This window comes from Oryctolagus cuniculus, chromosome 4, assembly GCF_051225735.1.
Source record: "Oryctolagus cuniculus isolate XC-2025 breed Fujian yellow rabbit chromosome 4, ASM5122573v1, whole genome shotgun sequence".
Taxonomy (NCBI): Eukaryota; Metazoa; Chordata; class Mammalia; order Lagomorpha; family Leporidae; genus Oryctolagus; species Oryctolagus cuniculus.
In genome coordinates this window covers 25126544-25151447 of record NC_142870.1, presented here as the reverse complement: position 1 = coordinate 25151447, position 24904 = coordinate 25126544, and the positions used below count along the sequence as shown (strand labels likewise).

General features: G+C 34.5%; 1 protein-coding gene across 2 annotated transcripts in view; it reads left to right on the top strand.

Annotated features, from left to right (window-relative positions):
- The window catches only part of NCAM2 (neural cell adhesion molecule 2), a 586819-nt gene that overhangs the window by 393537 nt on the left and 168378 nt on the right, over positions 1 to 24904 (top strand). For both annotated transcript variants that reach the window (XM_051819201.3, XM_051819203.3), the window contains exon 9: positions 16927 to 17077. In XM_051819201.3, coding sequence (XP_051675161.1) covers positions 16927 to 17077 — 151 coding nt within the window. The remainder of the gene's footprint in view (positions 1 to 16926; positions 17078 to 24904) is intronic.

The window sequence follows — 24904 nt, the reverse complement described above, 5'->3', positions numbered from 1 at the left end:
TTTCTCCAACTTTCTGTTTTATAAGCAATTAGACCTTTTTTAATTCTCAGGGTAGCAGAATTTCATCAAGTATGTAGATCTGAACCTCGTAAAGAACTGTATACTCATAGACTTGACGAAGTCTCCCTTTTAGATGTTTAAAATCACTAAAACTTTGATAGAGAATAAGGAGCTATATACTGAAGATGCCCAGTAATGATTCGTGTTGTTTACCATCTACATCTCTTCTATTAGTTTAGGAAAAATGTCACTTCCCAATGCTGGAGAATAATGCCTAAAAGCAAACCACTAAACCCAGGCACTTGTAAATTTCATTGCCTTATCATATTTTCCCCATTTTTCTTTTTTTTACAGATAAAAAGAACTTTTCTTAATTTTTTTATTTGAATGATATTTTTAAGATTTCCCTAATGCATTTTTTATCCTAATGCTATGAAAGCAACAATATCCATCCCTGCTGGGCTACATGCAAAATGAGTTCTGCTTTTCCCACTCTGATGCAGGTGGTAGAATGTAATTAACTGAATTAGAAATCTTCCTTGATGCTTCTAAACAGGCTGAGGGGGGCAGTTTGAATCATTTACAACTGTCTGAAATCTTTTCCAGCTTGCAGCTTGAACAAAGATCATCAAGGCTATCTATTCATTTATTGAACATGTCCTTTTCAAGCTATTTTTGAGAGAATTTTGAGAAAATATTGTTAAATAAAAATGTCATTGTTATTTTCTAGAAACATCATTTATTAATTGACTATTAATTTGAACTGTATTATAATAATATTCTTTGAAAAAATATCTATGTCATCAGCCTTATAAGATTTCATCTTTGTAAGATTATGCGACAGTTCAAACATTTACACTAATATTTCTGGGGGAAACATTATTAATATGTGGGAAGTAATATTTTTTCTTAACCTTATTTTTTGATAAACATTTACCACCAAAAACATTTATAATATTTCTTCACAGTGAGCATGAGACCCATTTTGTTGCCTACAATTGTTGACTACAGTTTTAGATTAACAACTTTGTGAATTTTCTTCTATTTAGAACTTACAAGCATTCTCTATCTCCAAAAAGATCATCTAATGACACATTTACTCTTCTAACTTTATAGAGCAATCAAATAAACTTTTAACTGCATTGTACATGTTCATCGATGAACTTACATGTTACCTTTAATAGATATCGAAAATTTTATGTAGATACGTGTCCTCATCTTCTTTAACTTATTAGAGACTACATTCCAATATAATTTCTATACTCACTATCTGATTGAGCATTCTCATTAACAGTCAAAAAAGTTTTTATTTCTTTTGATACACATACTCGTATCCTTTATGTATATGTCTGTATTTAAGTGTGTACAGGTAGTTAGGATGGTAGATATCTAGATACAAATATGGATAGATAGAAAATCAAATATCATCTGATCTCTTTCCTCTATTCATGCCAAAATCCAATGAATAGGTTGTTTAAATTTGTTCTCAATTTTTTTCCTCTAACTATGACTTAAATATGTTCCAGTCATGCTTTGGTCATATCACTTTGCTGAAACTCTCTCATGAGATTACCACCTTTGTTCTCTTTAACCTCACAATGTTATCAGTTCTCATTGTTTGTTTTTTTTTTATTTTTGACTAGCAGTAGTAGTGACCTAGCAAGCTATTTCTTCCATTTGATATTTGTTATACGATTGCAAGTGCACTCAACTGCTTTTTCTCTTATAACTTGGCTTGCCCAAAGACCATTCTTTGTCTTCTAACTGGTGGCTAAATAATCATTCTATTTTTGGAACCATTCTTGAACCTATCATCTCTAACCTCTCCCTTGGTTTTCTTGTATACTGTCATGATTTTAATAGCCAACTGAATTCTGTGTCAAATATTAACTATATTTATTGTCCAATGAATTCCAGTCTCCCAGATTCAATCAGAAAGTTCCATTACACACACACACACACACACACACACCTGTAATATCCGGACCAACTCTGAATAATGTCCTACACCTGGTTATCCTTTAATCATCCCAATCTCATTAAATAGTGGTTCCTTTCTCTGAGTCATTTGACTTGAAATTCCTGCAATTAGAATTGACTATTGCTTTATCCATGTTCAACATTTTATCAAACCCTTTTATACCTACTTTAACTATATCCCTAATTCAATTGTTGCTCAGCACCCATAACCAGTTTGGTTGACGTCTTCATCATTACTTACCTGGATAATTGCTATAGCTTTTTAAGAGGTTGCAATGAATCCACTCTTGCCCCTGTAATTCTCATAAAAAGTTAAATTGATATACCTGCAACAAGCCACATAATACCATAGTTCTATTACTAAGCATTCAGTAACTTCCTATCATTTTGAAAACTCTGCCAGGACCTACATGCTTTACATGACAGACTTCTGTATCAATGCATGTTACTTCCTATTTTTTTCATACTCTACTATTAGGAACAATTAACTTTAGACAATTTGAATTTCATATTGCCTACACCATTCCTTGGGCATTTCAAGCTTTTCCTCTGTACTTTATCTGTTTATAATACTGGTTGTGTGTTCCAAGTCATAAATGTAGTGAAAACTTTGTCGAATTTTTGATGTACTTACTACAATTTTTAAATATTTTAACATGTATTAAGAATCCTTGACCAGTAGTAGTGAAATCTATTTGGTTGAAGACTGGTATTTTGTAAGTAATAACTGAGAACATTTATGTTAGTTGTTGGGTTCCATGGGAAAAGTCAAGATAGAACAGCCCACTGTTCCTTAACTTACAAAATGAAAGTCACTTTAAAAAGCTTAAGCCATATAAGGAATACTCTAATTGGTTTACTACATGGATATTTGCATTGATTTCAAATTCTACTATATCCAGCAGAGTGATATGAGTTAATATATAATACTGAGACCAAAATTTAAAGAACAATACTATGGACAACTTAATACATTATCCATCATAGTATTTTTTTTTTGTCTGTTCTACTTAATATGACTGGTTTAATTCTGTAATTATCACACAGTTATTCTTAAGTGTTGAAAATTAACTGAAATGTGATCCCTGTTAAACATAAGAGTGGGAATAAAAGAGGGAAGAGATGTATAATTTGGGGCATGCTCGGGCTGACTTGCCCCAATTGGTAGAGTTGCAAACATACCAGGGGATTCCAATTCAATCCCATCAAGGTGGCATGTGCCAATGCCATCTCACTATTCCAAGTGATCAATTTCAGTTCACAATTTATCATAATGAAAGGACTAAGAGTCAAAGGGAGCACATAAACAAGTCTAGTATCTGCTAACACTAACCGATAGAATAAATAAAGGGGAGAGTGATCCAACATGGGAAGTGAGATACTCAGCAGACTCATAGAATGGCGGATGTCCTAAATAGCACTCTGGCCTCAGAATCAGCCCTAAAGGCACTCGGATCTGGCTGAAAAGCCCATGAGAGTATTTCAGGCATGGAAAGCCAAGACGCTCTGGCAAAAAGATCTCTGTGAGTGAGATCCCAGTGGAAAGAACAGGTCTTCAAAGAAGGAGGTGCCTTTCTCTGAAGGGAGGAGAGAACCTCCACTTTGACTATGACCTTGTCTAAACAAGATAAGAGTCAGAGAACTCAAGGGGCTTCCATAGCCTTGGAAACTCATAACTGGTGCATAGGGAGATTACTGATGCCATAAACAGGAGTGTCAATTTGTAAAGTCAACAACAGGAGTCACTGTGCACTTACTCCTCATGTAGGATCTCTGTCCTTAATGTGCTGTACACTGAGGCTTAATGCTATAACGAGTACTCAAACAGTATATTTCACTTTGTGTTTCTATGGGGGTGCAAACGATTGAAATCTTTACTTAATGTACACTAAACTGATCTTCTGTAAAAAAAAAAAAAAAAGAAATTATCAATTCCCAACTTGACTCTCACTGGGATTAAACATGACAATAGGTCTGATCTGATTTCATCATCATTTAAAAAAAATCATCTATTATTTTTCACTTTATGTTTCTGTGTGGGAGCAAACTGTTGAAATCCTTACTTAAGGTATACTAAGCTGATCTTCTGTATATTAAGATAATCGAAAATGAATCTTGATGTGAATGGAAGGGGAGAGGGAGTGGGAAAGGGGAGGGTTGTGGGTGGGAGGGACGGTATGGGGGGGAAGCCATTGTAACCCATGAGTCGTACTTTGGAAATTTATATTCATTAAATAAAAGATAAAAAAATAAAATAAAATAAATAAAATATTTAAAAGAAAAAAAATAAAGAACAATACTACTTTATATTTAAGTGATAGAACATTCCTTTTTTTTGCTGATTGCTTATTGTTTCAGAATTAATTTATATGTAAATTGAAGTTTATTTAGGTAAATGTTAGGATAAATAAAGAAATCTGATCCCGAATTAAAGGAGGGGCAGATGTATAGGCAACAGATATGCATACTGTAGTAATATGTGCTATAGAAGAGAAGATGAAGGCTTATTATGACTTTCTCCATCAGTTACTAAATTTTTGGAAACATAGCTGTTACATTTAGTCAGTATCATGCCATAGTACATATTTTTACTAAATAATATATTTTTTATGCTCTCTCATAAAATTTACAGCCATATCTTCGGTAGTGTCATTTTCATACTGCTTATCCTAACACACAATTAGAAACCCAATGAAGGCTGGCTGTCTTTCATTATTTTATGTTTAATAGCAAAGATCCATATACATTTCCAACTTCTCTTTCTACCTCATGGTTCTCTGGCATCCCTGTCACTAGATTTTTCTTTACTGGTAAGATTCTTAGGTTTTCTTTTTTTAATCATCAAATGATTGACATACATCACTATGAAATTCTTTGTAAATCTTACTGACCTATAATTGCATTTCATCTTTTAGAGAAATGGAAGTAATATAGAAATATAGGATGCTTTATATTATGTTAATATGTTTGGACTTGTATTAAGCTGTATCTTCTCCTTTCTATGGTTTCTGATTCTAACATCGCTTCATTCATTCCATACTAATGCAGAGTTTTAAGAAATGCCTGCATTTGGGGGGAAAATTCAGCATTTCCAAGCCTGCTTGTCATAGGAATTATTTGTTCCTCTCTGAAGAGTTCCTTCTTTTTTAATTTCTAAGAGCTATAAATAAGTAACTGTATATTCACAGTTACTTCAAGAAGTTCTTGAAAATTGAATTTAAGAATAAGTTTATTTTGTTACACAAAATTTTGAAATTCATGTATACTTTTACAGATTTTGATTCTACTTGCTTTTACTTTATGGAGAATTAGTTTACTTATGACAAAACCAACAAAGAATAATAAAAGCAAAAGCAATGAAAAACAACTCAATGCAGCTCATTAAATTTGTTGTCTACAGTATCATTTCTTTTTTTTTAAGATTTGTTTATTTTTATTTGAAAGTCAGAGTTACACACAGAGAGAAAGAGAGGCACAGAGAGATAGAGAGAGATCAGTCTTCCATCCGCTAGTTCACTCACCAATTGGCTGCAAAGGCCAGAGCTTAGCCTGTCTGAAGCCAGGAGCCAGGAGATTCTTCTGGGTCTCCCACACAGGTGGGGCATCTTCTACTGCTTTCCCAGGCCATATCAGAAAGCTGGATGAGAAATGGCGCAGCCGGGACTACAAACCAGCGCACATAAGGGATGCCGGCAGTGCAGGTGGTTGCTGTATCCACAGCGCCACAGAGCCAGCCCCTGCAGTATCACTTCTTAGACTAGGTTGTTTTTATGTCTGTATACCAAAAATGATACAATAAAATTATGATTTTAGTCTTTTGGTGTTTGGTGGTTAGTTTTTGGCGTTTAGGTTCATGTCTAACATAAATGTACAGTCAACTTTCATTAATTTAATCATGTTAATTCTTTGAGTCGTTCAGCAAGATAACCATAGGAGAGTTCAAAGCACAGTTTTATGGATATATTTTTATCTTCTTGAAATTCCCAACTAATATGTAGTTATGTGGCATCAATGTAAAATCTATGAATTGCTCAGCAGCTCCATATTAAAAAAAAAGAAAATGCATTTGCTATAATACTACCTGTACATATGACAGTAATTATACACATCAATTATATGAAATAGCTTACATATTCAAAGGCATAAATATAAGTGTATACTTGTGTACACAACTTATACACTTATACACAACTTATACAATTATACACAACTTATACACTTATAAATACAAGTGTATACTTGGCATAATGTGATTATTTTAAAAGTAATAAAAACCACACTGGTCTTTGCCAAGTACTCTAACTTTTATGGTCTGAGTCTAATAAAAGTGATGCTCTTAGTAAAGATGTATTGTGCACTGTAGGAATCCCGTGTTTTGTGACAAAATGTTGTTACTGGATGGTAAGCACATTGTATTTTTTGCCAATAAATGTGAAATCAGTGACATTTTAAAATACTTTTTACAATTTCTAAGCATGATGGATTGAAAAAGACTTGATTTACACTCTCCCCTTAAACAACCACAGAACCACAAAAATTTGTAATATGATGAGCAGCACATCAATCCCTAGGAGAACGAGATATTTGACCTAAGCTCTATAGAGTGCCAGGTGAGGATTTAGATAAAATCATACAAAAGACAATAATAACAACTCTAGTTAACATTTAATTAATATATACTATGTAACAGCTATTTTATAAGCACTTCATAAGATACTGTTGTTCTGCCTCCTAGTGGAATATTGTACTCTTTTTAATCTCTCATTTATCTATACTTTAAACTAGATTATCATACTTCTTAGATACTAGGAACTAACTACATTATTGATTCTTATATTTATCATGTACCTAGCACCAAGCCTGTGTAATCTCATTTAATCTTCACCATATGTGGGCAAAGCAACAAAATTAAATAGTGTTTATTACTCAATTTCTACAATCATAACGCTCCAAAATAAATGTCATCAAAACCTCAATGGCTTTCCACAAAAAATATTTATGGGTGTGTAAGTTGGCTCTGGCAGCACAATTACAGACTTGAATCTGGGTTCTAATCTGCTGCAAATATTCTTGAGATTCAGAAAACAGGCTGCAGAAACAGAGTGCATTGGGGACATCCTGTTTTAGAAATTTCCATGATGAAATGTAATTTTTAACAAAAGAAAAACTGTAAAATATTATAACAAAATTCCATATTTGAGAATGGAAAACTCTATTTAAAATGTGTATTTTCGTGCAAAAACATTTGTCCAACTAGGTATATATTTTAGGATATGTCTTTTTAGAACTTTTAAAAGACAAAATGAATGCATGAATTTCAATTTTTGAAAACCTATCTGTTAATTTCATTTCATTTTCCGTGAGCTTTTTGACATACCTGTGTAAACACCACTTAGCTTCAATTGCTATTGACCATTTATCATTCTAATTCTAATATTGGTATATTGTAATTCATCTCTTGGCCAATATGGATTTTATCTGTATATTAAAGAGCAAACTATTTTAGATTTTAAATTTAAAAAAACATTGAAGGATATGATCTGTAGCTTCCTCTATGCCTCAAAATAGGGCAGTCAGAACGTATTAGAGATTGTTCACATTTCTTCAGAGAAATATGATTTAATAACATGATATCAGTGTTCACAAGGTGAGTTCAATTATGTGACACAATCATCACAAGACATCTGACCAGGTTGTAATAAATGTTGAGTAGTAGGGATTTGGGGATATAATTTGCCTCATTCTTTCCGATCGCTGCTCTGTGTTTTCATTGTTGTATGATACGAAGCAAAATTTCACCTCAAGATACGATGTCATTTTTAGATCTGAGTATCTTCTTGGCATCGTTTCTTATTGATTTAGAAATAGATGGTTGTTCTTGCTATCTTTCTTTTCCATTATGAAGGATATACAGGAAAATTGGGACTTTGAAATTAACCTATTATTGCCTATTTCTAAACTTTATAAAGCAATGAATCAGTGTGACTTTATTAGGCCTGCCTATCAACTCTAGCCCATACTTACCTCTTCAATTCATATTTCCTGAATTTTGAAAAGAACTATCTTAGCAAATATTTTTACCTTCCACTTCTGTTAAAATTGTGCATGCACACACACTCACAAAAAAAGGAGTTTCTCAGAATAATCAGAGTTATGCTAAAACTAACATCAGACATACTACAAAACATTCACATTATTCTGCTTTAATTGTTAAACCTTCAGTAGTAAGGTGTGATCATAATAAATAATATGATATAACAGACATGGGAATATATAAAATGTTTATTATTTATCAATAGTCATTTTCCTTTCCTAAAGTAGTTCTTAGCACAAATTATATTTTTCTTTATTAATATATTGCATATAATTCATAAAAAAATTTAAATAATTTGCATGTGTTACATAGGATCGTAAGAAACCTCTAGCAGTGATAATGCTCTGTTGATTAAGTAGTGGATTGGAGAGTTATTATTCCATTTGAGAGAGAATATATGAAGAGTGTTTTTATAAATCATGAAGAAATAGAGTTTTATAAAGACATATAACTAATGCTTATATCAAGTAATCAGGTGTTACCTACAGGGGCCGGCGCTGTGGCATTGCGTGTAAAGCCGCCGCCTGCAGTGCCGGCATCCCATGTGGGTGCCAGTTCAAGTCCCAGTTGCCCTACTTCCAATCCCGCTCTCTGCAGTGATCTGGGAAAGCAGTAGAAGATGGCCCAAGTGCTTGGGCCCCTGCACCCACGTGGGAGACCCGGAAGAAGTTCTTGGCTCCTGGCTTTGGATCAGTGCAGCTCTGGCCATTGTGGTCATTTAAGGAGTGAACCAGCAGATGAAAGATCTCTCTCTTTCTCGCTCTCTCTCTGCCTCTGCCTCTCTGTAACTCTGACTTTCAAGTAAAATAAATATTTTTTTAAAAAAGGTGGTACTTACAAACTTTCAAGTAGTGATCATATTTTTTTTGACAGGCAGACAGGACAGTGTGTGAGAGAGAGATATAGAGAGAAAGGTCTTCCTTTACCATTGGTTCACCCTCCAATGGCCGCTGTGGCCGGCACACCACGCTGATCTGAAGCCAGGAGCCAGGTGCTTCTCCTGGTCTCCCATGCGGGTGAAGGGCCCAAGCACCTGGGCCATCCTCCACTGCACTCCCGGGCCAAAGCAGAGAGCTGGACTGAAAGAGGAGCAACCGGGACAGAGTCTGCTGCCCCAACCGGGACTAGAACCCGGTGTGCCGGCACCGCAGGCGGAGGGTTAGCCTATTGAGCCGCGGCGCCAGCTGATCATATGTTAATCTATTTACAAATATTGATTCATTTAATCAGCACAGAAGCCCTATGAAATTGGTACTCTTATTATACCCATTACGCAAAAAAGGAAATTGAGGTCTAGTTAAGTAATTTTTCTCTTTTCAGCTAAGTAATTTTTCCTTTTCAGCTCTCACAGCCAGGAGGGTAACCTTCTTCATACTGGTTCTGCAGTTGGTGGCCTTAACTCTTGTGTTAGACTTAAAGTAGTCAGCTTATCACTGCAGAAGTATAAAATATTCAGATCACTTTCTGTAAACCTATGTTTCGACAATTTTCAGTTGAAATACACCTAATCTCATTTTTGAAGCAAAAAAAACTCCAATAGATTTATTCTGTTTTTTTATTATTATCACAAAATTTTAATTTTAGTTGTTAGTTTCAAGGTACTGAATGAATATATAATGATGGAATTATGAAAATATTAAAATATGCTGTGTTACATAAAGTATGAATACATGCATACCAATGAATAATTTTATGTACATATGAGATTTCACTAATGATAGATAATATTTCTTATATAGGAATTCAAGGCAGAAACATGGAAATATAGGTTTCCATCTTTCTTTCATCACTATGGTCTGTCCAGTCATGTACTAGATACTACAACTACCTCCTGCATAGATTTCTGGATTCCATTTCCTTACAATTTTCCTTCCATTGTGCCTGACCAGAAGAAACTGCAAGTGTGCAATCTATACAGTCCCACAGGATCCCCTACTTAGAAAGTCCCAGTGTTTGGTTTACTGGACTGCTGTTGTCACTTTGAAATTTATAATAGTTTTAAACAGAAAACACCTTATTTTGTTTCGCAGTGGGCTCTGAAAATTATGTAGCCCTGTTAGTGCTTGGCTTGTCATCATAACCTGGTCTTCGGAACAAGAAACTCTTCATCTCTGTAGGTTGTCTTAGATTTTCTTCCTGAATTTCATCTACACCTACATTTATTATAATTTGTCATTTTTGGACTAAGCCCTTTGACCTGAAAAACCATGGGTTTTTCTTTTCTTTTCTTGTCCATGGTTTCTGTTCCTAGAAGCCAGCACAATGCCTGTCAGGTGACCGTGGTGCAATGTGTAATTTATCCTCATAGCTGTGACTCAGGAGCATGTCCAGATAGCAAAACTAATTCAGAACATACCTTCATTGCCAGGCAGCTTGGATATCCACCTTCTGTCACTTAAAGGCTAAGAGACTTAGAGACATTAGAATGCTGTTTAATATTTCTGTGCCTCCATTTTCTCATCTTAAAATAAAAATGATATTAATCTAAACTTCATAGTGATAGAGAGATATGAACTCATAAATGTAAAATATTTAGAAGACTTATAATACCACTTATTGTTATAATCATTACATTCAATTTTTGTTTTTGAACAAAATATTAATTGCATATTCAAGGAAACAAAATTAACACTAGGAACTAGTGAAGACATTACTTATGTTAAGAACTTATATTGCACATAAGACCCTTAGTACATCAATTTGCACTTGCAGAAGGAAGGGTAATTGAACAAGATCAGCTCATGAAATCAAAGTAGGACAAAAATTAGGAAACTGAGAGCAAGCCCAGCAGAAAATGAAATAATGCTAATAGTAAAGGTAGGAGTGTTATAAAGAGGGAAGCGAAACTTAAATTCTTGATATCACTGAAAGAACTGGTCAACTTAACACGATATTAACACAATTTTTGATGTTAGTCGAGATAAATTAATGCTAATAACTTTTAGAGAATGTGTATGTTCTCACTTCCATTGTTAGCAGTTATGTTTCTTCTTTACATCAAGGTATTTGAAATTGTCTTAATTGACTTTTGGGAGAGAAGTAAGGCAATTAGAACGACAAACAGGGGCCAGCACTGGGGCATAGTGGGCTAAGCCTCTAAGCCCATTTGGGTGCCAGTTCATGTCCTGGCTGCTCCCCTTCTGATCCAGCTCTCTGCTATGGCCTGGGAAATCAGCACAAGATGGCCCAAGTCCTTGGGCTCCTCTACCCGCAGAGGAGACCCCGAGTTATCCAAAGGATGGAAGACTTTTCTCTCTGTCTTTCCCTCTCTCTCTGTAACCCTACCTCTCAAACAAATAAATAAATCTTTTAAAAAATGACACAAACAACTATTCCAGTAAAATGTAGGGGTGTAATGTTAGGTACACATGTTGTGTGTTTCTGCATTTTTTTAAGGTCTGTGTTCAGTCTGTGTTCACTAGTCCAACATCAGGAAAGCCTGCAAGCCTTCGTCTCCTCAGTGTATTTGCCTGGCCTTTCTCAGTTCTTTCCTAAATCCCCTGGGTGCATCCGCCTGGATTTCTCTTCAACATCACCTTTTTACATTTTCAGATCTTAATACACACTTATGATTTTCAAGGAACATAATTACTTACCCCTAAAGGAATCTGGTATTCCCACATGGCACTTTTTGCGAAATGTCTGTATCATATTTTAAAATTAATGTCTGTCTCCTTTGTTAAACTTTAGTGCTTCAAAGGTCGAAACTATTGCATTTGCTTGTCACTGTTTCCTCAGTAGTGACTGCTTATTGTAGATAAAATTGTCACAAAAACACACTAATGTTGAGGATATGATCCATAATTGTCTGAAAATACTGAAGGGGTCAATAACTACAAAAATGTTCAAGGTTGCAGTGTAATGAAAAAAGCTAAATAATATCAGTTATCCAAAATGTCTGAGTACTAGAGTAAAACTCTCAATTATTTTTAAAATGTATTTATTTATTTGAAAGGCGGATTATACAGAGGAAGAAGAGGAGGGGGGAAGAGGGAGAGAAAGCAAGTGAGAGAGAGAGGGATCTTCCATCTGCTGGTTCACTCCCCACACGGCTGAAAAAGCCAAGGAGCTTCATCCACATCTCCCACATGGGTGCAGCATCTCAAGCACTTGGGCCATCCGCCTCTGCTCTCTCAGGCTCATTAGCAGAGAGCTGGCTCAGAAGTAGAATAGCGGGAACGCGAATGCAGCCCTTATGGGATAGCGGTGCTGCGGGTTGCAGCTTAAGCTTCTGTGTCACTGCACTGGCCCCTAGAATTCGAAATTTTGCAAGAAATGTTTTGTCATGTAAGTTTAAAAAGATAACATATAAACATTACACACTGTAAAATTTTAGTTATACAACAATAAAATTACCAAAATAAAATGTATGTTGAAATTATATGCAACATAGTTTCTTCAACAAGAAATTCAGGAAAAGACATTAAGTTTTAAGCATAGGTGTTTTTTAAAACTATTAAAATATGATTCAAATAAGCAGTTCTTAAATTGACCTTCTAGAAAGGCAAAGAATATAACATCAAATCAAATTTCAGGTAGTGCATTTCTACAAAGGATAAGAATTATAATGTACAGCCAGACACTTTGCTCTCTAATCATCTTACTTAATTCAGTGATAGAACTTGGAAATACTAGATAGACAGCTAAAATGCCCATTACCTGTCTCAATCAAATATCAGGTGCCTTAAATGAATCTTCAGTAGGTGTTGAACCAAGGCCAAGAGATAAATGAATTTTCTTTCAGATGTACGTAATGCCTTTTTGTAGCACAGAGAGAGAGATGTCCTTTAGAATGTCAGATATGTAAAGGGATGACTTTGGTCTTTTAATGTAACTATTTGAATGGACGCACATTGAGCATTATTACAAAGTCACTGTTAAGTCCAAACATGAATTATAACTTGCCAAGGAATCACATACTCTCCAAAAATGTTTGTTCATAAATTATTTTAATATTTTAGAACATTAACAAAAACTTTCACATATCAACATTTTAACTAATAGCATCTCTGTTTTACAAACACTAATAATTTTTCACAAGTCAAAAATAGTCCATATCTGAGAGATAAAAAGAAGACATGTTTATTTTCAAAGGAAGAAAAGCACAACCTTCAAATTCACTTTTCAATACTGTGAAAGCACAATAATTTGTCTCATACAAAGGAAGAAATTGCTTTGTGCTATTTATGGCATATCTTGTTGTGACTTTCTAATGAAGATAATTAAGCTTTTAACCAGTAACAAAAAAATAAATGATGTGTTAATATATTGTAAATTTCTCTTTAAAAAAAAAACAAATTAAAGGATTTGAATTGGGTGATTTCACCATAAGCAAATGTAAAATGTTTGAACAGATGAATTTATGTAAACCTACAGGCATTACACTATGTATACATATACCAAAAAATCACAATGTACTCCAATAATATGTATAATTCTTAAATATTTAAAAGATAAAAATAAAGAAAGATTCCCTTTTCTTTACTTAACTAAATATAAATTGAAACATACCTATTTGCTTTATGAAAATACTAGAATAAAATGTTTCTGTCCCAGGGCTACTGTGGATTCCTTTTACATGAAATGCTATGAAATTTTTATCCCATTTGCTCTGCTATAATATAATAATACAAGGTGAAATCTCGAGTTCAAACAAGACTTTAGTAAAAAGCAATGTTTCCCACAAACAGCATAGAGTCTGTTGGAGACATAATTATTTATGTATGCAATCAAGAGCTATTTAGATATAAGTTAATATTTGACCAATAAATTAAAGGATAGAGGGTTGCATCTTGCCATGTAAATATCAAAGGTACAAAGGGTAAAGCATTTGAGATGGGTCTGTGAACAGGGGAGATGGAAGGCACAGGAAATATGGGGCAGTATAAGTAGTTACAAACAAAGTTAGAAATGCAGCTGGAATAGTTTTTGTTAAAGGGACATGGGGAATAACAGAATGTCAATGATTTTGCAAAGTCAAGGAATCTTTTGCAGTCACATTCAACCTAAAAGTGTGATTGCTCTCTGGAATTCCAGAGGACCCTGCCAGTACATTTCAATCTCAGCCACAATACCTTGAGCAGGTGTAGCAGAGAACAGAGAGACTGACATAAATACAGTTACTGAAATGGAAAATGATAATATTGAACAAGATGACAGATTTCTCCGTATGTAGTAAATAAATTTTCAGCAGCTAATCAAAGACTGCAGCAATGAGCATGGAGCATGGGAAATTACTAATATCATTCATGGAAAGAACAGATTATGCTGGGTGAAGGGGAATTGATTTCAGATCCTTTTGAGATACTTATTAAATGGCCATACGTTGTAGTAAGGTTATTTGATTCTTAGATTCCAGAGAAAAGGTGAGCTAGCTGAGGAAGGCATGTTCAAAGATCCTCAGGTTGTATGTGTGTTGAGAGTTCCTTAGACCAGAGTATGGCAAGAAAACAGAGACCAGGACAGAATACTGGGGAACTCCATGGCAAGAAGTAGGCAGACAGGGAAAACCGCGAAAACCAGGCACAGTGGGTGCCATGAGACCTGAGAGAAGTCAATGCTTAAAAAATGGAGTCTAGTTTAATAGGGTGAATCCATGAATATGGGTGCAGTAAAAGAAGGACCAAAGAACAGCCACTTAGCTGTGGAAAGGTAGTTAGCTTGTATAAAAAATGATTATTGGGCTTTGGGTTTTACTTATTCTGGTTTTAGCTTCTATGAAATATTGAATATTTTGTGATTTTCTTTAATTAATTAAATAGGTTTGTCAACTGAACGCCTTACAAATAGCAAAGGAAATGCCTTCTTTAAAACCACTTTTTCTTATTTTAGCAATATGCAGGAGTTGGAGAACATATTGTGGCCTAAAAATGTTTATCTTAGTTGTTTGTTTTTAAGACCATTTTTGTGTAAAAAAAAGAAAGTAAAAAAAGTACAACTGATTCAATACTATTATTTTAAGTATATTCACAAATAAAATAAACAAAAACAATCATGTTATCCTACAAATCAGCTTAATATTTTAAAACTAGTTTTGAAATAGCCTTTGGATATGAATAAAGAGAGCACATTGAGACTGGCATTATCGTACAGCGGTTTAAGTCGCTAATGCGATGTCAGCATCAATATGGACACCTGTTTGAGTCCCAGCTGCTGCACTTCTGATCTGGCAGCTGCAGATGGACAAAGTATTTAAGCCCCTCCCACCTATGTGGGAGACCCAGATGAAGTTCCAGGCCTCCAGCTTCAACCAGGCTAAGTCCTTGCTGTTGTGGCTGTATAGGGTAAACCAACAAAAGAAAGATTGCTGTCTCTTCCTCTGTCTACTTGCCTTTCAAATAAATGAATAAATCCTTTTTTTTTAAAAAAAGGAGAATAAATTGATAATACTTAAACTTGGGTCTTTATTGATACAAATTGCATGTATTGAAATTGAAATTCATGCATGCATGAAATTAAAATTTATTTGAATTTTATTCCCATAGAATTTGCTGGCCATTTTATTCTTATGTATTTTTGCATGGCATGCAAGTATTTCATTAAGGCACCAAAACCTCAAAATCTGAAGATAATCAATACAATAATAGTAAAATGTTTGTTTTGAGTTACTTATTAAACACTAAATTGTTATGTTTCCTCATTTTACAAAGTAAAATCAAACAGATAAAGTGTCTTTGTTTTAATATGGCTGCCATAAAAGTGTTTAAATAAGTTAAGAAAACAATTTTAGTTATGATAATTATGTTAAACAGTAGTTGCTATTAGAAATATAATCTCTTTAAGATTTTATTATATTTATTTGAAAGACAGAGTTACAGAGAGATGTCTTCCATCCACTGGTTCACTCCCCAAATGGCCTCAATGGCCAGAGCTGAGCTGATCCAAAGCCTCTTCCGGGTTTCCCACATAGGTGCAGGGGCCCAAGGACTTGGGCCATCTTCCACTGCTTTCCCAGGCCACAGCAGAGAACTGGATGGGAAGTGGAGCAGTTGGGACTTGAACCGGTGCCCTTACGGGATTCCAGCACTGCAGGCCAGGGCTTTAATCCACTGCGCCACAGCACCGGCCCCAGAAATAAAAACTATTGGGTGATAAGCAATTCTGTGATCTGAGCCAACATTTCTGGAGTGATAATTATCTTCACATTGTTTCCATTGACTCACAAAGAACAACTTATATGGTGATGCTTATGTCTAATACTTTATGTATGGTAATTATTGTGCAAATTACGCTTTTATGCAATTCCACTGTCCTCTTTCAAAAATGAAAACTGAGACTTTTCCCAACTTGCTTTATTTGTCATACATCTTTATATACTTCTTCGAAAGGCAGAATATGTAGTCAAAGTTCCTGAGGAATGTAATTTTCATTGGTAGGTTAGAGACCGTGAAGCAGCAAGATTGCTCTCTCATAACCACAAGGAATGTAATTGGAAGCCAACAAAACTCTTCCATTTAAAACATGCAGGTTTTTAAAATGCAAAGATCACCTGATTTCATCCGTACACATTATACACATACATTGAAATGTCACATTGGACCCTGTAAATGTGTATAAGTATTGTTAATAAGAAAGAATTTTAAATATGTAAAAAGACAAAGATCAGATTAAATTAAAAATATGGCTAAGATATACTTACAGGTTTTTACTACATGTCAACATTTCTGTAAGCCAGTGGGCCGATAAAATGGATAAGCTGAAAGCAGTAAATCAAAAATACAGAAATATTACTGTTGGGAAAAATTAAGTGTGAATGAGTTTATTTTCATTCATAAATGTATAATAAACATCATATGTTTGGTCATCATTTTGCACTAACAAGCATATTTTTTTTCTTGAACTGATGCAAACAGAGCCCAGATGGCCGTATTGAAGTCAAAGGCCACCATGGAAGCTCATCACTGCATATGAAAGAGGTGAAGTTGTCAGACTCAGGCAGATATGACTGTGAAGCTGCAAGCAGAATTGGAGGGCACCAAAAAAGCATGTACCTTGACATTGAATGTAAGTGATTTTTAATTTGTATCTTTATTGAAGCACTTGTATCTCTTTAAAGAGCAGTAATTTTATATGAATATTAAGGTACGTATTTAGTTCATGTTTTTGGTATTTCACGTGTAGCTTTCAAAGGATTGTTAACTATTAAAAATCAGTTATTAGAGACATCTAGTGGATGATATGGGACATTTCATAATTTGGTATATTAAAGTGTCTTATATTTTTTTTCATGAAAATGGTGAGTTTCTTTATTTGCAACATTTAACCCTAACACAGTATTGGTTATACTACATTAGTTGTAGTTACTGTTCAACATCTTCTAGATTTTTGTCTATTTTTTAAAATAATAGCTATTTATTATTTTTAAATAAAATATGTGGCACTATGTGGCACATATGCAGTGCATGTTTTCATTTACTACTCAATTTGTTTTGTTGAATAGTTTTTCATCCTCATAAGATATGAAATAATATTATGAATATAGTAAAATGTATCAGTAGTAACTTTTGTCATACTGTGCTTGCTGTCTGAAAAAGACATCCAGTATAAAAAGAGTTGCTAAAATAAAAAAAAAAAATAACTATTTGAGATAACTAAGTGAGATAGCTAATGCAAATTAAGCCTTCACAATTTTCCTTAACCTATTGCCTGGAAATTTAAAATAATTTGGTATGAATGTTATTTAAAAATGATGTAATTTAACATCATTCTCAGTAAACATTAGTGAATCACTAAGCTGGAGACGCTGATGCTTGAAAAGACGTATCTCTTTTAACCAGTATATATGGGATAGTTTTATTGATAAAACATTTCTGTTAGAGAATTTCTCATGCAGTAATGTTGATAGAATGCAAGGAACCATGAAACAAAATGCATTTTCTCTTGCTAGTGCCTTTAGCAAGAAATATTTTTTTAAGAATTAACACAAGTAAACAATATTAATTTACATATTTGTAGGTTATGTTTTTTGAGAAATTCATGGAAATGACAATTGAAAAAGCTGAGAAAAGGTAGTCAACAATGGAAGGCATTTTGCTTCTATCACAAATTGCTGACTTTACTTGCTATTGGGCAACTTCCCAGAAAGTCATATTTTAGGCCGGCGCCGCGGCTCACTAGGCTAATCCTCCGCCTAGCGGCGCCGGCACACCGGGTTCTAGTCCCGGTCGGGGCGCCGGATTCTGTCCCGGTTGCCCCTCTTCCAGGCCAGCCCTCTGCTGTGGCCAGGGAGTGCAGTGGAGGATGGCCCAGGTGCTTGGGCCCTGCACCCCATGGGAGACCAGGAAAAGCACCTGGCTCCTGGCTCCTGCCATCGGATCAGCGCGGTGCGCCGGCCGCGGCGGCCATTGGAGGGTGAACCAACGGCAAAGGAAGACCTTTCTCTCTGTCTCTCTCTCTCACTGTCCACTCTGCCTGTCAAAAAAAAAAAAAAAAAAAAAAAGAAAGTCATATTTTAAATGACTTTAAACTTAAATTTATATATGTAAACCAAATTTTGTTATTTTCCTTCATTTAATATGAATGTAAGTGAAGAAACACGTAAGGGAGACATGACATGATTTCTATCAGAAAGCACCCAATTATTTTGGTGGACAAGCCCTTAGAGTATTTCCGGCTTTTTTACACTGTTCAAAAAAAGGATACTAGACAATATATTCTCTTATGAAGCAATATTAGGGTTTTTGTCTTTACATTTTGTAAAATACTTTTAAATTTATTAGACATATCATAGGGTTTTATTGAATTTCTTTTTTACTGTTTTTAAAGGAAGTTTAATATATATATATATATTCATTAAGCTATGATATTGCAACTATGAAGATGAACAGAAAAGTTTAAAGGTTTTCATAGGGCTGAAGAAGAGTATGCAAGGAAGAACAAACATGAAAGAAAGCCTGCTTCTAGGGACTGTGGCTCAGGCCTTGCTGCAGAGATGTGATTGCATCCCCCTGGATGGTGGAGATTTCACTAAAATGTCTGTTCTGTAGTGTTACTGAATTTTTATTGCCAGACAGAGAAGTGGTGGTAGGGCAGTTGCTGTGGCCCAGTCAGTTACACTGCATGTATCAATGTGTCTGGTTTGAGTCTTAGAAACACTTAGAAATCCAGTTTCCTGCTAACGCATATACTGGGAGGCAGCAGGTGATGGCTCAAGCACTTGTGTTGCTGTCACCCCCAAGAGAAACTGAGATGGAGCATTAGGCTTCCAATTTCTGCCTTGCCTAGCTCCAGCTGTTGCAGCCATTTGGTGTGTGAATATCTCGTTATTTTTCTGTTGCTATGTCTTTTAAATAAATAAAAATACATAAATGACAATTTTTGGAAAAGCAGAGAAAATAGACTTCATGAGAAATGAGCACTGTTATTATTTTCGAGAAACAGTAAGGTAAAGTGACTCATATGTGAATGCTTTTACTAGAATGGTACTAGCTGGTCTTGTAGTTTGAGGACCAGTGATAATGGTTCTTATGACCAGCAACTTAGAGACTTCATTTTCCTAAATTATAAAACAATAAGAGTGATGAAAGAGACTCCTGGGGCTTCATACTCAAACATTTAAACATACTTTTAATCCAGCATATCCATATTTATCAGATGCCTGAAACTTCAGAATTGTCCTCATGCATGGCTGCATATGAGTTGGTATGAAAAGAATAAAAATTTAAACTAAGTTCTATGTGCTCTGTTTATTTATATTTAAAAACCTCATGTAAACGATTTAAAAATCTACACTAGCTCCACCTTGTAAGTTTTGTTTTGTAATACATGATAACAGACACAAACATGAATGAAACACAGCTTCTGTTATATTAAGGGACTCGGATCAACAAGGTTTAAATCAAATTAAACAAGCATTTAAATGTTAAATAATGATAGAGGAGAAACAAATCAAATTAATGTGAAATGCTAATATTTGATGACACGATTTTAGTTATCAGTGATTTCAGCTAGATAGAAAACAATGGGACAAATGACTATGTTGCTAGATGAATTAATGCTCTTGTGGTCTTTTAATAACATGCGTAATTTAATGTAAGAAGTACTGAGAATGGTCTGTTTTTCAAGGATTGATTTCTAGCAAAGTAGTAATTTCTCTTGATCACAGATGCATTCTTCTCTCACCTTCGAGTTTTAGACACTGGTCTGTTTTTCTGCTTAACTATTCTGAGGCAAATTTTTGCAGTAATGCTCACAAAAATTATGCTATTTTTCATATGAAGAAGGTTAAAATATTTTATAAAACTATGTTTTGAGAATTCTCTGAACATTTCTGAGATAGTTGTTGCCTCCATGTGGATTAGGATCTGACTAGGAAATGTATTTGGAAAATAAGTGTTTATTTTTAAACAATAAGGCTTTTCCTATAGTAAATCATTGTTTAAAAATAAATGTTATTTTAACTAAACATTTATATATTTTCCCACTAATATTGTTGAAATTGAGTTTTCTCACTTGATCAATTTTTTGATAAAATATACACATGTAAGGATAATTAGAAAATAAGCAATCTCTATTTTATTTTTTATTGAAATATCCATTAATGAGGTGCTTTCTTATAAATTATAAAATGTGATCAAGTTTGACATATATTTACATTCCCAATCCACTGCAATCATCAGAACAAATATCTATTGTGCTTAACTCTTCTTAAGCCCCTTGTAATTTATCCTTCCTTTTATATTCATCCCTAGGCATCTATCTATTTTTTATTTCATAATTTAGTTTGCATTTCTAAAAAGTTTGCTTATGTGGAATCATGTACTATAATTTTATCTTTAAATTTATAGTTTAATAATAAAAAACTAGATATACATAGGATGCAAAACGTTCTTAAAAATTAATTGGGATTTGTAATTGAAAACATAATCATATGCATTTGTAGAATACAATATTTTGATATTTGTATACAATATGGAGTGATTAAATTAAGGTAATCAAAATAGCTGTCATCTTGCTTAACTGCAATTTTTGATAAAGAATTTGAAATTTACTACTTCTTATTTTGAAATGCACAGATTATTGACTGCACCCAACTGTAGAACAAATCTCAAAGCTTGTTCTTTCCTTCTGTCTGAAACTTTTTTCCCTTTCATTGTAGCTTCTGTTAGCCATCATCCTACTCTTTTCTTCTATGAGTTCTTTATTAGATTCCATATTTAAGTGAGATTGTGTGCAACTTGTCTTTCTTACCTGTTTTGTTTCACTTAGCACAGTGAGCCAGATTCATGCAAGTTTTGCCAAGTGGCAGGGTTTCCCTCACTTAAAGATTGGCTATGTCTGATATGTTTATTGGTTGTGTGTATATATCCCATTTTATTGATCTGTTCATTCATTGATGAATCTTTAGGGTGATTCCATGTCTTAGATGTTGTGAATAGTGGTGTAATGAATATGATCATGCAGATGGTTCTATGAGATGCTGATTTTCTTGTGGAATGGGTGAAAATATCTTGTGTTCTGTCTGTGCTGCAATTTGTGGATAGCTGTCTGTAGAGTAAGAGCAGTTAAAATCTTCTGCTATTACTGTGAACTTTGTTCTCTTTTTTTAATCCCTTTGATCTTCCAATCATGTATTTTGAGGCTTAAGAACAATGTAAGCCTTTGAACTTTGTTTGCTGTGTTAGTTTCCTCCTGCTGCAATAATCAATTCACAGCAATCTTAGTTGCTGTAAGTAACACAAATTTATTATCTTAACCATTATGAATGTCAGTGGTCTGAAATGAGCCTTGCTGGGTAGAATCAAATGTCAGCTGTGCTCTGTTCCTCAGTGGAGGCTCTAGGAGGGATCCTCAATTCCCTGCCTTTTTCAGCTGTTAAAGGCTGTTCGCAGTCCTTAGGTCATTGTTCTCTGCTGTGCTCACAGGCAGCGATGGCAGGTCAAGTTTTTCTCATATCACATCTCCTCATTGCTTTCTTCTTCACAACTCCATCTCTGTCTCAGACTTTCCTGCCAATAATTGTATCCACTAGAACAATCTAGAGTAATCTTTTTTTTTAAACTTTTATTTAATGAATATAAATTTCCAAAGTACGACTTATGGATTACAATGGCTTCCCCCCCATACCGTCCCTCCCACCCACAACCCTCCCCTTTCCCACTCCCTCTCCCCTTCCATTCACATCAAGATTCATTTTCGATTATCTTAATATACAGAAGATCAGCTTAGTATACATTAAGTAAGGATTTCAACAGTTTGCTCCCACACAGAAACATAAAGTGAAAAATAATAGATGATTTTTTTTAAATGATGATGAAATCAGAGCAGACCTATTGTCATGTTTAATCCCAGTGAGAGTCAAGTTGGGAGTTGATAATTTCTTTCTTTCTTTTTTTTTTTTTTTTTTTACAGAGGATCAGTTTAGTATGCATTAAGTAAGGATTTCAACAGTTTGCACCCCATAGAAACACAAAGTGAAATATACTGTTTGAGTACTCGTTATAGCATTAAATCTCAATGCACAGCACATTAAGGACAGAGATCCTACATGAGGAGTAAGTGCACAGTGACTCCTGTTGTTGACTTTACCAATTGACACTCCTGTCTATGGCATCAGTAATCTCCCTATGCTCCAGTCATGAGTTTCCAAGGCTATGGAAGCCCTCTGAGTTCTCCGACTCTTATCTTGTTTAGACAAGGTCATAGTCAAAGTGGAGGTTCTCTCCTCCCTTCAGAGAAAGGTACCTCCTTCTTTGATGACCTGTTCTTTCCACTGGGATCTCACTCACAGAGATCTTTTGCCAGAGTGTCTTGGCTTTCCATGCCTGAAATACTCTCATGGGCTTTTCAGCCAGATCCAAATGCCTTTAGGGCTGATTCTGAGGCCAGAGTGCTATTTAGGACATCTGCCATTCTATGAGTCTGCTGAGTATCTCACTTCCCATGTTGGATCACTCTCCCCTTTATTTATTCTATCGGTTAGCGTTAGCAGGTACTAGACTTGTCTATGTGCTCCCTTTGACTCCCAGTCCCTCCACCATGACCAACTGTGAACTGAAATTGATCACCTGGGACAGTGAGATGGCATTGGTACAAGCCACCTCGATGGGATTGAATTGGAATCCCCTGGTATGCTTCCAACTCCACTACTTGGGGCAAGTCAGTATGAGCATGTCCCAAATTATACATCTCTTCCCTCTCCCATTCCCACTAGTTCTGTAATTGATGCACAGTTATTCTTAAGTGTTGAAAATTAACTGAAATGTGATCCCTGTTGAACATGGGAGAATAATCTAGAGTAATCTTTCTATCAAAGTCTGTACCTTCCACAGCCATGAGTGTACCTTTTGGTAGTGTAAGGTAACTTATCCACAGGTTCTGGAGATTAGGCTGTGAATATCTTTAGGAGGTCATCATTCTCCATTCCCATATACTTATATCTTCCTCAGAAAGTGTCCCTTTTATCAGTACCCGCTTGTATTAATCTCTGACCTCATGTCATTTACCAATATTCCAACAACTACTCTAGCTTCCTTATCCTTAATGCATTTATAATTGTTTCCATTTATTTACTTTCAAACTGGGTAGATTTTTATGTGAAATTTAAATATATCACTTTAGGTGGCCTATGACATAATAATGCTTTGTCATTGCATCTATCAATCTGCCTTATACTTGCAGTGTTTAAACCAGGAATTAGAATATTTAAACCAGGAGTGTTTAAACCAAAAATTAATGACTGAGTTAATAAACATTTAAGGTTTTGTTGAGTCACATATTACCTTTGTCATATTTTTCGACTTACAAAATCATGAAAATACAAGAATTATCTGTAAATATAAGTCATATTTATCAATTTTTTAAGTTAGATTTTGCCCATAGGCATCTCTGCTTTTGACTATTAAATTCAATGCAATTTACATGATTTCCTTTTAGCTCAAATTTGATTGTTGAATTTTTCCCTTTGTTTTCACATGTTGCCATTTTCCCGACTTCTCTTCAGCTATTTGAAGTTTTGGTAAATTATTTTAGTTTACATTTAGTCAGTATTTTTTTTATTTTTCTTTTGTTTTTGATTTTTATTTATGTTGTTTTAAGTGATTCTTCAAGATTATAATGTAATAGAGGCTTCAAAATGCTCATGAAAATGGAATTGAAGACAATGCATATTTTCAATGAATATTTTAAAGTTCTTTTACAAAACTAAATTCTATAATGTCTGTATCAATTGGAATTCCCACTAACATTACATTAGGGTAACTTTTCTCCACAATCTTATGGGCCTTTTTTTCCCCATTTCTGGATAGTAGCTATTTTAAATGAAATGAGGTGATACCTCTTTGTGGTTTTTATTTAAATCTTCCCAAAGGCCAGTGATCCTGGCAATTTTTCATGTTCCTGGTGATCATTTGTAAGTCTTCCTTTGGAAAATGTCTACTCATATCCTTTGTGCATGTCTTAACATGATTGTTTTGTTGTTGTTGAGTGTCTTGAACTCACTATATTTTCTGGGTATTAATTCTTTATTGGATACATGGTCTGCAGATATTTCTCCCATTCTGCTGATTTCCTCAGTAATTGTTCATTATTTCTCTTGCTGAGCAGAAACTTCTTAGCTTTAATCATTTTCTATTTTCGCTTTTATTTCCTGTACTTCTGGGGTCTTATTCAAGAAGTCTTTTCCTGGGACAAGGTCTTACCACATTTCCCCTGCTTCCCTCTGTTAGTTTCATTGTTTCAGGTCTTCAGTTTAGATACTTTATCCATTTTGAGTTTTTTTTTTTTTTTTATAGGATGTAAGGTAGGAGTTTTCTTTGAAACTTCCAACTTTTCCAAAACCATTTATTGAAGAGACTGTCCTTTCTCCAGCAAATGATTTTAGCTTGTCAAAAA